The 14,075-nt window shown below is 35.2% G+C and overlaps 1 protein-coding gene across 1 annotated transcript; it reads left to right on the forward strand.

The window, feature by feature from the left end:
- Window positions 1-764: 764 nt before the first annotated feature.
- LOC135072514 (exocyst complex component 3) lies at window positions 765-13,997 on the forward strand. Its single transcript, XM_063966455.1, has 11 exons — window positions 765-943; window positions 1,351-1,499; window positions 1,888-2,083; window positions 2,296-2,550; window positions 2,795-3,076; window positions 3,286-3,468; window positions 3,548-3,706; window positions 3,890-3,997; window positions 4,083-4,262; window positions 6,056-6,448; window positions 12,452-13,997. Exons 1-11 carry the CDS (start codon window positions 860-862, stop codon window positions 12,704-12,706), a joined length of 2,244 nt encoding a protein of 747 aa, XP_063822525.1. The 5' UTR covers window positions 765-859; the 3' UTR covers window positions 12,707-13,997.
- Window positions 13,998-14,075: the final 78 nt, after the last annotated feature.

Here is a 14,075-nt window from a genome sequence, read left to right on the forward strand (position 1 = left end):
TTGGTTCACTAGAACACTACTTTTTATTCTCACACGATGCTGCATCTCTCTCTCAAGGCCATCTCTATAAATCGTGGAGAACTCATTGGGATAACTCAAAAAGGTTGGCTGGCAAATATTATGCAGATATTCAAAAAGATATTCCCCCTAAACCTTGGTTTTTTAAATACAAACACCTTCCTAAAAGCTCTGTTTCAATTATATGTCGGTTGCGAATTGGTCATGCGTGTACTCCGGTTCACCTAGCGAAGATGCATATAAAGGATAGTTCCTTGTGCGAATGTGGCTTAGACGAAGGCACAACCAATCATATTTTTTTTAATTGTCCAAACATAGGTTCCTCCTTATTAGATTTCCTCCCTGACAGCGTCCCTCGCCCTACTAATATTAAATGTTTACTAAACTCCATGAATCCTCCGCTTTTAAAACAATTATCAAAATTTATCCAATCCCGAAAAATTCGCTTGTAGGTATAATCAAAATTATTTTTCCCCTCCCAATCTCCCATCCTACCCTCCTTCTCCCACTATTTTAACCCCTGTATTATGTATATATTTGTGTTGTCTCAATTTGTGACGTCTTTTTTGTTTTGTTTTAGGTACTCACACAAATAATTTCGCTTATTGTTAAAAACTTAAATATTTTCTCTTTTTTTTTTTTTTTTTTTCTCTTAAAACCCTGTAACTTTGTCAAAGCTGTTTACGTGACATTGGCGAAATCATGGTTCTCAAAACCAAGCCGTCGCCAAAATAAAAGAAGAAGAAGAAGAAGGAAAGGAACGAACTTGTAAAATTTTTGGAGTTCAAGTGGAAATAGTGATTAATAATAAATTAATTTAATTGAATTTATTACGAGCACCATGGACGAGATCGAAGAAGAGGCCAAGGCAGCTGCAGAAAAAATGGTTATGAATATGATGCAAAGGCCTGGACAACTTGAAAAAGTACGTATAAAGTACTTCTAAACACAGGTTTAATATTATTTAAACTTTATCAGTAATAAATAATTGCAGTGGAAACTATTATCACTTACATTCTTTTGAATTTTATAAAATTTTTGTGTAATTGGGGATGTACTGTAGATAATTTGCGCCACTTTATACATGTACTTACTTTCTGACTGAAGTTTTACGGTTGCTTTGAGTTTTCTTTAGTTGCCGCTCCACACATTGATTGCCTATTACGTACTTACTGTTCTATGGTCTTGAGACTAGTTGAGTTGAGTTCTATTTTGATCTATGTCATAATAATTCAATTGACCCTAAATAGGTATGTGAGATAATTAAAGCTGACTCATCATGATTTGGGTTCACAAAACATGCACTCTCAATTATTATGCTGTTTGTTTTAGGTTGAGCACTATAAAAAGAGAATTACCCATAAAAAAGCTTCAATTGAAGCTCAGTTGAAGTCAGCAGTCCAAGGAAAGCTGGATGGCGTCAGTGTTGGTCTTAAACAGTTGCAGGAATGTCTGGACGATGTTCAGGAAATTAGTGTAAAGTAAGACTTCTCAGTAGTTATTTTTTAGTCTTTAACATACTTGTATCATTACCAACATTGATCTGGAATTCTTCTATCAACCTGAAAATAAAATGTTTTAGTCGAATTTGTTTAAAACATACAGAATATGGATCAACAATAATATTTATATTTTGTAAAGGTAGTATAGGACCTTCCATTTTTTTATTTTTATGTTTGATATTGAGTATAATATAATATAGTAAACCCTGTAAATGTTTAATTTGATGTTTCTATAATAGCTGTTACTCATAACACAAAGATAAAAGTATAGAATACAGCTTAAAATGTTCACTTTGTAAATTAAAATAGTATTACATGACAACTACCGACTAATGAATTATTAATTTAGTAATCATTCATAATTTAGGATGGATGAATTAGAGGAGCTGTTAAAAGGAGTTCCTCCTCTGGTTGCGTCCCTGCAAGCTGTGAGGGAGGAGGACTCCCGGCACTCGCAGTACGTCACTGCCATGGACAGCTTGAAGCACATCTTCACGGTCCCTGAAAGTGTTGCCAAAACAAAGCAGTGGATTGGAGAAGGAAAACTGTTACATGCCCACCAGGTAACAAAGTTGCATTTGTGACTCAATGAAAAAGTTTTGTTTCAAAGCCATTCTTTGAACCATAAATTGGTTTTCAAAAGATTAATTTGTATGAAATGGTTCAAGGTGTTCAAAGCATCCATCCAAGAATAATATGTGTTTATATCTTCATGTTCACCTATAAGTATACAGATACTTTATTTACTTTATACATAGACATTATTTATTTTTAGTGCCTGAATGATTTGGAGAACTCTAGAGATGATTTGTTATATGAATTACATAGATTGCCAAACCAGTCATCACATGACAAAATTATGTTGAAGGCATACTTTGAAGATGTAGAAATGGTTTCAAATCTACTTGAAAAACAAATAAAGCTTATTTTGGCAAGAACTTTGAATACTGTTCGTAAAGAGCCCACTGTTATTGTGACTGCATTAAGAATTATTGAGAGGGAGGAGAAAAGAGATCAAATGGCTTTACAGGTTTGTATCATTTTAAAACTAAATCTATTATGTGCATTGTTTTCTTCAATAAAAATAGACAAAAAGTAGGACTACATGGTTTTTTATGCACATCTTATCTATTGTGTGTATTTTTGTAGTGGCATATTGTTTTTCAACTCTGTAGTTTATTTGTGTCATCCTTTACCGCAAATAATTACTGATTATTGTTCAGTTTCCATAATGTTGTATGTTTTTGTATTTTAAAATGATTTTTTATTTACAGCAACAGTCTCAAACTGGTTTTATGCCGCCTGGTCGCCCTAAGAACTGGCGCACCAAAGCTTTTGAGGTGTTAGAATGTGCCGTCGCTCAACGTATCGAGGGAACCCGGGTGGATGAGCGAGAGGACAATAAGCTGTGGCTGGTTCGCTACCTCGAGTTGACGAGACAACTCATTTTGGAAGACTTGAGAGTAGTTAAAACGCTTTGTGTACCGTGCTTCCCGCCGCACTACGACATAGTCAATAAATATGTAAACATGTACCACACATGTCTGTCGTCCAGTGTAAGTGTTTAGTAATTTAAAAAATCATTTAAAATAGGGAATTAACAAAGACAGTTTGGCCACCACGCGTCGTCGCGTTGCGCCCTTTCTCCAGTAGAGTCCTTCTCCTTTATCAAAACTACTGTACTACTTACTATAAAACGAAACAGTTAGTACTAAGTTCATGGCGTAACATAATATGTTAAATTATTATACATTTTCGTTTGCAGCTACAAGATGTAGTTCAGACTGGTATAGAGGGCAATGAATATGTTACCTTGCTATCTTGGATCCTGAACACATATCCTGGGCACGAGTTGATGGGAAGCTTGCAACTTAACATTGATGTTTCTAAACTGCCTCCTTTGCTCAGTGAAGAAATTATGCAAAAACTACAAGATGAATACTTACAGGTACCTATTGTATGATGTGATTATTGTAATGTAATTGTAAGTTAACTTAAAAACTTATTGTTATGCAATATGTGTACAGAAAATGGAATCAAACTACATGGAATGGATGGAGAAAACTCTCGAGTCGGAGCGAGCAGAGTGGAGCGGACAAAGGGCCCCCGAAGTGGAGCCACACTCTAACGCCTACCACACGCATGCACCCGTCATTATTTTCCAAATGATTGATCAAAACTTGCAGGTAAATATGGAATCAAAAATAGCTTTTTTGTTATGAAAAAAATTATAGGTACATACTCATGTTATGTTAGACAGGGACAGACAGAACCTAATAGGTACTACGTCGTTTCTTTGAATTTTCAAATATCAAGGGAAATTCAATAGCCTCAAAAGACTGGCAATATTTACGAATTATTATTTTCAGGTGACAGAAACAATAAGCAAAGAAATAACATTTAAAGCACTGCTGCTGAGTATAGATCAAGTTACTCGATATGGAAATATGTATAGGGAAGGCGTTATACAATTTAAGGTTTGTAATTTTTGCTATTGCATAATATAGTGTTTATAATGCCAACTTACAGGGGTGAATTTTTACAAGTATTTTTAATTTTTAGAACAGCCATTTCGCTGATCGTTCCCGCGTGGCGTACTTCACGCACCACATGATCACGATCGTGAACAACAGCGAGCAGATGGCGCGCCTGGCGCAGCAGACGCAGGCGCGCCACTGGCCGCCCGGCCGCCACGACCCGCCTGCCGAGGCCAAGTTCGACAAGATGCTCGGCACCTTCCAGGTACGGACTATGTGACTAGTGCTGCGTGTACCACGTGACCACTACAGTGAACAACAGCGAGCAGATGGCGCCACTGGCCACTGCGACCCGCCCGCTGAGGCCAAGTTCGACAAGATGCTCGGCACCTTCCAGGTACGGACTATGTGACTAGTGCTGCGTGTACCACGTGACCACTACAGTGAACAACAGCGAGCAGATGGCGCCACTGGCCACTGCGACCCGCCCGCTGAGGCCAAGTTCGACAAGATGCTCGGCACCTTTCAGGTACGGACTATGTGACTAGTGCTGCGTGTACCACGTGACCACTACAGTGAACAACAGCGAGCAGATGGCGCCACTGGCCACTGCGACCCGCCCGCTGAGGCCAAGTTCGACAAGATGCTCGGCACCTTCCAGGTACGGACTATGTGACTAGTGCTGCGTGTACCACGTGACCACTACAGTGAACAACAGCGAGCAGATGGCGCCACTGGCCACTGCGACCCGCCCGCTGAGGCCAAGTTCGACAAGATGCTCGGCACCTTCCAGGTACGGACTTTGTGACTAGTGCTGCGTGTACCACGTGATCACTACAGTGAACAACAGCGAGCAGATGGCGCCACTGGCCACTGCGACCCGCCCGCTGAGGCCAAGTTCGACAAGATGCTCGGCACCTTCCAGGTACGGACTTTGTGACTAGTGCTGCGTGTACCACGTGATCACTACAGTGAACAACAGCGAGCAGATGGCGCCACTGGCCACTGCGACCCGCCCGCTGAGGCCAAGTTCGACAAGATGCTCGGCACCTTCCAGGTACGAACTGACTGGCGTAGCAGGTACTGCACGCATCACGTAATCTCCACAGAACAAGAGCGAGAGGCTTAAGCAAGTTTAGTAATGTTATGAAGATAGTAAAAACTGTAATAACGTAATGCACGAAATCTTTTGCATTGCACAAATGAGTACTGCACCCCCCACATGACTATTAGAGTAATCTGCGCGACTTTTGTCACCCCCTGATGCTTGGCACCCGGGGCGGGCCCCCCCCCTTACGCTGCCACTGGCCACTAGTCGCCCGGCCGCCATGATCCGCGCGACAATAATAGGTATATTACTCAGCCAGCACCTGTATGGACCACGTGACGTGTAAGATAAGTAAAAACTACTTAATCCTTCAAGGCCCGCGAATCTAGACACAATAGATAATCAATTGTTATGGCATTAATGTATGCCGTCTGGGACTTTAAAGGTTAATGAAAGTAGAAATGCACTAACGGAACCACTACATTGAACAAAGCTAGTAGATGGCGCCACTGCCCATCTGGATTTAACTGGTCGATCCGGGGCTAAGTTCAGCAAGATACATAACACAATCCAGGTATCAACAAATACACAGTAGTCAAATATTAGCACGAAGGTTTTATGTGTATGGATTATGTGATTTTAATGAACAGTGAAAGAAATACCCTCTAACTTTATTTTATATCTAAAGCAAATAATTAATCATATCGGGAAACACGCGGGCGGAACCAGCCTCATAATAATCTCATAAAAGTATATGAAGTGGCGCTGCCATTTAGTATTCTACAGACTTGTGCAGAATATTGAGGGGTGGGATTTATGACAATATATTTTCATTCTTGCGCATTTCATCCCACGCACTGTGCTGAATTTTGATGAGATGAACGTCGCCGCTAAACGTATGCCATTCAGCATCTGCCTATTACCGAAATTAATTTTGTCTAGAATATTCCGAATGAAAATAATTGTAGAATAAGTATAGGATAGATATTTAATTAATTATTTTATTTCAGAATTTACGGGACGAAGCTGCAAGATTCCTTCTCGAAGAAGCATTCTTAGACTTAGAAGTACACTTCGATTCGCTATTCACGTCGAAGTGGCTACCTTCTAGCATCCCAGTTGATACCATTTGCATTACCCTCGATGACTATTTTCAAGATTACAACCATTTGAGAGATAAAAACTTCGAATATGTTATAAATGAGGCGCAAAATCTTGTTTACAAGAAATATATTACAGCAATGTTATCAAAGAAAGTAGTTTTCAAGACTGTCGAAGAAGCTCAGCAAGCAGCCACAAAAATTGTGAAAGAGGCGAACCAAATTAGATCGTTCTTCAAAAAGATCGCGCCTGAAGTTGTGAACGTAGACTGGCCGTTCGAAGTCATCAGCATGTTAGCTGAGGTAAGCTGTTTATCCTACTATCCTACTAATCTATATATATAAAAGAAAGTCGTGTTAGTTACTCCACTTATAACTCAAGAACGGCTGAACCGATTTAGCTGAAAATTGTCAGGGAGGTAGTTTAGAGTCAGGAGAAGGACATAGGATACTTTTTATCCCGTTCGAAATAAAAAAAAGTCTGCTTATTTATTGCCATTAAGGCGGAACAAAGTTCGCCGGGTCAGCTAGTATTATATGTTTGTGTGGATGTCTGGATGTTTGTTACTCTTTCACGCAAAAACTACTGAACGGATTTTGATGAAACTTCACAGTATTATTGTTTGTAACCCAGAATAACATATAGGCTTTCACGCGGGTGAAGCCGCGGGCAAAAGCTATTTATATTCTAAATCATGAATTGTTGTATTCTGTGCATCAATTGGGATTGTAAGCATTACTTGAAATATTCATGTTCAATGAAATGCTAGATTAACTTTCAAAAACTAATGAAGAAAAGCTTGCAGTTTTATGAATTATTGTGAAAAAAATGTTAATGTGCATTAACGGTTTTGACCGGCAATGTAGTATGTTCAATTACTACATCGACGGCACATCTGACTATAACACACATTTCTATTGCAAATAGCTCTCATTACAACTACATAAAGCCTCCAGACTTTATCTCTTGGCATCCGACCTACCAATGTGTCTTTCCATTAAATCCTTGAAGAAGAGGCTGACAATAGTGACTGAGTTTCTTGCGCTGCTTCTGAGCACTGGCCCATCTATTGTCCTGCCTGAAGCAGTGGTAGGGTTTGTAGTATGTATACGCGCCAAACCTATATATTTGACGTTGCTGCGTAAACTGACGCACTCAAATATACTAGCATCGCACAGTATAGACTCTTTCATTGTCAACTCCCGGTCCCCACATTACATGGCGACCCTGCCAGTGCTGCCTTAGGGCAGTGCTGTGCAATTAAATAATGAATTAATTGGTGTTAAATAAATAATGTGATTTTTTTTAATAAATTGACTGAAATACGAAAATTGGTGAAAAATAAAATCGAATAAAGAAGATGAAGACTTTAATTTGAAGAACAAGTGAAATAAATCGAATGTCGGAGAATTTTAAGAAGATCTAAAACTAAGAAAAATGGAAATGCTGGCTGCCGGGCGTAGATGGTGCCAGATGGAGGTTTGGTGATGTGCAGGGCGCTGGGAGTTTGTTCGAGTCAGATGATGGAATTGTTGCTGGCTGCTGGGAGAGTTCGTGTCAAGGTTCCGGATGCCGCCGGGTGATGAAGCTCACGTTAAGGAGATGAAAGAATTAGCAAGTACCTACTAAATTACGTATTTCTTCAACTTTTACATTATTTTTGAATATATAAAAAAAAAAAATATTTACATTTAATTTTAAATACTTAAATAACTAATTTTGTAATTCATATGTGGCCACTGTGTAATTTGTGTATTTTTTAGAAATTAAGAATTTAACGTAGAAGGGTCAAATTAAGTAAGTAATTTTGAAGTCTGAATAATGTCCAAAATTATAACATTATTAACACATTTTTAAATATTTTATATTAATTTGCAGTTTACTTCATCAAAATATAAATTTCAATATTTTTAAAAGAAATTGGTTAAAGACTTTATCTATTAATTGTTCATTGTAATTAATTTTGTTTGCTTAATTAAAATAGTTTTAATTGCAGATTTAATATCACTAGAATTGGTATTTGAAATTATTCATTTCACATATTTTTTAAAATATTGGTTGTCATTATAATTTTCAGTGGTAAAAATAAATATTTATGTAGAATCCATAAAAATCAATTAAGTTTTAAATTTTGAAATGTGCTGTCTTGTGAATACTTTATTACATAATTATCTGTTTTGATTTATTAATGGCAAGGAATTTTATTTATTAATCCAGGGTATGCATTTTCAAATCGTAATTTCAACTATGTATTAGAAATTAATTTTATCAAAGTACCTAAGTAAGTGTCGAGCTATTTGCGGTTCACATTCGTCAGCAAATTCCTTCGTAGTCATTGTACTGTTTCGTTAGTTGGTTTTAAATTTCATTATTTCTGTGCCAAATAACTGATAAAAATATTTTTATATGCATAGCATTTTTTGTATTTTTCAAGACGATAAATTTAAAGTTAAACATCATATTTTCAATTGAAATTTCAAACAGTTTTAATTCTTCAATTTTATTTCTTATATTATATTTTTGTAATAAATGTGCAAAAACGTACTTATTTTTTTAGTAAATTCAAATAACTCTATGACTTATTTACGATAGCAGAGATTTAGTTGTAATTTACAAGAATCTTTTCAAGCTCAATGCACTATATTGAGCAATTTCTACCAGTCAACTTTTCATTTCACAACTTTAAATATTCTATTTGATTGAAATTATACATTTTTAATTTAATAAATTGTATCGATTTGATATAGCTAAACTACTTAATATTTTAACGAATGATTATTTAAAAAAAAAATAATTAAATGTAATTTACTCTAAATACAGCGTTTATTAACTTTGTTCAGTTTATCATGATTTATCTAAAAATCTAAGTAAATAATTATTGTGATTTATCATTGTTCAACATTTTAACTCGATCCGATTTTTTTTTTTCAATTTAACTTTTAACACGTCTGTAACGTTTTATTTACAATAATAGATTTATAATTTCGACTTTAACAGTATTTTGTTTTTACTAATAAATAAAGAGTACTTAAATCACGACAATTAAAGCTAGACCAATGCCTGTAAATTCTTTAACACTTTATACTTTTATTTGTTAATTTCGAATTTTTCGAGATATTATTTAATTTTGTTTCGTACATAACTATCATCAGGATTAGATAATACCCTTGAAATTAAATTAAATTTTCATTTTGATTAAATTCATAACTACATTTTATATTACATATTTTTCATTTACTGTATCACTTTCTTTTAAATACATAATAGGACATTTAAATTAATAACATAATTTATGATTACGAGCCAGTACTATTGTTAAAGTACTTAAAAAAAAAATCAGCATATTATTTCGAATAAAACCTAAACTTTTATTAAAGAAAACCTATTTGTAATAATAAAAAGTATTCCATAACTTGAATACTTATTTTGACTTATATTCAGAAACTTTAATAGTAACTTTCTTATTAATTTGATTGACAGTGTTAATATTTCACATAAAATATTTTTTGAGACTTTTATCTTGTAACGCATTTTAAATATTGCAATGTATGTTATAGAGGATTTTTCGATTTTATAATTAATTGTATATTCACATAGTTCACAACTTCAGATAGTCGTATTGCGCAATAATTGCATTGCCTACTTACAAGACTGCACGTGTAACCGCATCAGCATTTTTGGTTAGTGACGTTCATCAGAAAGTAATATGAAGCTATACCTTAGTGGGAAAGCAGTGAACAACAGAATATTGTAACATAATAACTTGTTTGCCTGACATCATTTTATCAGTTCTTTAGAATTAGTTGTTTAATGAAATGTTAAACGTTAACATATTTGGAACAAGCTAAATACGTAGAATGATTTTGTTTGATAGTTATCAAGTTTTGTTTTATAGTGGGTTCCTAATATTACAGAAAGATTTACTTTGAAAACTTTTGATGAGATAGATGGATTTATTTTTTGTATTACGAGAGAGATATTAGAAATCAGATTTTGAATAGTTTTGGTAGATTGAAAGTACGAATGTATTAAAAAGCTTTTGTAACAATAGAGTGCATTAGTTACATTCGAATGAACGATGTGAAAAAGGAATGTGAAATAAATGGATGTTAAGGATTATGTTATGTGATTGATAGATTGTTTTGATTGTAGAATGGAAAGTATTATTTTAAAAATAGGGAATACTTTAGTAGAGATATTTTGTAACACTAGTGGAATGATCAACCACAAGTAAACAAAATCATTTATGCTAAAGAATTCAAACGTTTGATTTTATTGTTTGGAATTGAATGTTTATGAAAGAGAAATAAATATGTTGTAAAGCTAATTATGGCAAAAAAAGGAGGTACAAAACGACGTCGAATCCTTCAGTTTGATCATGGTGTAAACGAGATTTCTCTGTGTAAGCTGTTGGAGGTCAAAAATACCTTAAAAGAGGACTCGTTTATATAAAATAAGGGCACAAGGTACAGTCAAGGGAATCAGATCCTTCATTTGATCATGGTGTAGACGAGTTTCTCTCCGTGAAAATAGTTGGAGATCGAGTGATCTTAAAACATGACCCTTAATAAGTCTATGCATAGCAACAAAGACTAAAATGTCTTATAAAAAGTCGACTATAAAATAAACAGACTGTACCTAAAATAAAATAAAATAAATAAAAAAGTGAGTTATGAATAAAAAATAGAGCTGGCCAGCCTAAATAAATAATATGTGTCCATATACCCAATAAGAGGTATATAAATAAATAAATAAAAATAGTACCTACCTAAATAAGTGAATATGCCAAGTAAGAGAGATATTATTATGCCCAAGAGGTAATAAATATAGGAGAATGTAAGAAAGATTATGTTTATTGAGATGTGTTTAAAAAAAAGTTAAGATTGTGTTGTGTGTGCAAAACCTTTTACAGGCAATGTTATATGATTGAGAAATATTTATCATTGTTAAATATGGAAAGTAAATGGCAAAGTTATGAATATTTTAGTTTCAGTTGTTTCGATACAATTTTGAAGTTATGGAACTGATATAATAATAATATGTTTTAACATTTGTAGAATTGATAATTTGAGAATAATATTTTGAGATAGTTTAAGAGTAATGTTATATTAAGTTACCAATATTAGGATCCCACTACACAATTTTATTTGTTTAAAATAATACTATGAACATTACGAATACTTGATATCATGTTTACGATACCTAGTTAAAATAAATAAAATGGTAAATGTGTCAGAAATTAAATATGAAATGCATCAAATTGTGTCTAATCTGTAAACTCTATCATTATTTTATCATGGTAAACAAGGTTATTGAAAATTTTACAAAACTGAAATGACATATTATTTTGTAGTATGTGTGTTTTATAAATTAAACAGTAAATAATTTTATTATCAATTATTAACATTATAATTAATTTGACCCAACTACTCAATTATATTATATAAAATTATAATATCATTGCAACTACTGTAATGTAACACTTTAAGTACTTAATATATTTTAAATTCTGTAGATAAGAAAACTTTGCGATGTATAATTTTTGTGGCGATATTTTCATGGTATGTAGGTGTCTAAATTTACTATTGAAACAGAAACCTTGTAATTACTATTTGAATTGGAATTTATAGTTTTGTATATCTAACAATTACTTTCTTTAAAATTTAAATATTGTCTGTTTCGTAATAATTTGGAAGTAATGAAATTATTTTACAACATCTAAATATTTAATTTATACTGTAACATCTTTAAAAATCTGTTTTTCTGTCTGTGTAGATTGTTATGTTTGATAGTCAAAAAATTATCCTATTTAAATATCAGTTTATGTGGAATTTTCTAAATTAGTCAACTCATTTATGTATTTCTTTTTCTCTAAAAATATGAATGTAAAAACAAAAAAAATATTTTGTGGTCTGTAAACTTTTGGTTTTTTTTTTTATGTTCAATTACTTTTTACAATTATGATTTGTAATGAAAATTATGATCATTTGAAATTAGATTTTATTTTCGGATTTTAATGTATTTTGATATTTTGTTTTGAATTGTTGTAACTAAATTTAATATTTGAAAAAATATTGTAAACCAATTTTTTTCTTTTAAAAAGGGGGGAGGTGTAGTATGTATACGCGCCAAACCTATATATTTGACGTTGCTGCGTAAACTGACGCACTCAAATATACTAGCATCGCACAGTATAGACTCTTTCATTGTCAACTCCCGGTCCCCACATTACAGGTTAATACTGGGACGTGTAAAAGTGCTTTTTAAAAGCCTACTTGCATAAATAAATGAGTTTTTTTCGGCAGGTGCTCCGCTGCCAAGACATCGAGATGCTGTCCCTGGACCTGCACGGCGTGGTGGCCAAGTGCCCCGACATGTCGGAGGAGCAGCTGGTGCGCCTGCTCAGCCTGCGCGGCGACGTGCCGCGCGCGCACGTGCGCGACACCGTGGCCATCGCGCTCGCCACGCGCCCGCCCGCCCACACCAGGGCCCCGTCGCACCCGTCGCTGTTCAAGAACATCATTTTCAGCGATAAACTACTGTCACACTTTGCCTTGTGAAGCGCTCCCGGGACAAAACGGATAGAAGTCGCAAGCGCGTCGTATTTCACCTGTCGTGCTTCAAAAATCCATTCAAAGACAATGTTACTCTAGCATTCCGGCTTGTAGATCACACTCTGCTCCTGCGAGGTGACGTACTGCGCGCGCGGTGAGTACTGAGCCAATACTAGAGTTCCTTCGCACCCGTCGCTGTTAAAAACATTACTTTCAGCGATAAACTACTGTCACACTTTGCCTTGTGAAGCGCTCCCGGGACAAAACGGATAGAAGTCGCTAACGCGTCCGTTATTTCACCTGTCGTGCTTCAAAAATCCATTCAAAGACAATGTTACTCTAGCATTCCGGCTTGTAGATCACACTCTGCTCCTGCGAGGTGACGTACTGCGCGCGCGGTGAGTACTAAGCCAATACTAGAGTTCCTTCGCACCCGTCGCTGTTAAAAACATTACTTTCAGCGATAAACTACTGTCACACTTTGCCTTGTGAAGCGCTCCCGGGACAAAACGGATAGAAGTCGCTAACGCGTCCGTTATTTCACCTGTCGTGCTTCAAAAATCCATTCAAAGACAAGTTACTCTAGCATTCCGGCTTGTAAATCACACTCTGCTCCTGCGAGGTGACGTACTGCGCGCGCGGTGAGTACTGAGCCAATACTAGAGTTCCTTCGCACCCGTCGCTGTTAAAAACATCACTTTCAGCGATAAGCTACTCTCGCATTTTGCGTTGTGAAGCATCGAGAGGGGGGGTAGTGAGTTAGTCCCTTAGGGCTAAAAGCTGCGAACGCCCATGCTAAAAAGCGTGAAGCGCGTCTGTTATCTCATCTCCCGGAATGGTGATGGATAGAAGCTGATAGCCCGCTCTCACCTGTTGCGTTTCTTATTAACTAAATATTGCCGCATCGCGCTTTGCAGGCGTCTACAATGAATGATTGAGAATGAGGTGCTTAATAGATGGCGCTGTGTTGTCTACGTACGTATTTACACCGCGCCATAAACACAATGAAACGTTGTAAGAAATTATTTAAGTAATTGTAAGTAAAAGTATTATTTTATTTTAATCATTTGTATATTGGGATTGCAAACAAAATTAGTTTATGGTCAAAATTTATTTATGATTACAATACATTAAATCTAGCTTTATATTCAATGTACCTATGTACTTTATTATTATTCAGTATATCCAAATACTTTTTTTATTATAATATGTTCTAAGTAATTATTAGATAGATTATTTTCATATACAAAATATTGTATACCTACCTACTCACTCAATAAAATTGTCCATGGTTTAACATTACATTTTAATTTTCCAAAACCTAGTTTATAAAAGTTCTTACCAATTTTTTTCACATTAGTTCTTATCAAAGTGC

Source organism: Ostrinia nubilalis, chromosome 6 (assembly GCF_963855985.1).
Source record: "Ostrinia nubilalis chromosome 6, ilOstNubi1.1, whole genome shotgun sequence".
In the NCBI taxonomy this organism is placed as follows: Eukaryota; Metazoa; Arthropoda; class Insecta; order Lepidoptera; family Crambidae; genus Ostrinia; species Ostrinia nubilalis.

Coding starts and splice junctions, on each gene's coding strand:
- LOC135072514 (XM_063966455.1), top strand. CDS start 860: ATGGACGAGATCGAAGAAGAGGCCAAGGCAGCTGCAGAAAAAATGGTT. Junction 3,998..4,082: donor AAGGCGTTATACAATTTAAG/GTTTGTAATTTT, acceptor TTTAATTTTTAG/AACAGCCATTTCGCTGATCG. Junction 4,263..6,055: donor AGATGCTCGGCACCTTCCAG/GTACGGACTATG, acceptor ATTTTATTTCAG/AATTTACGGGACGAAGCTGC.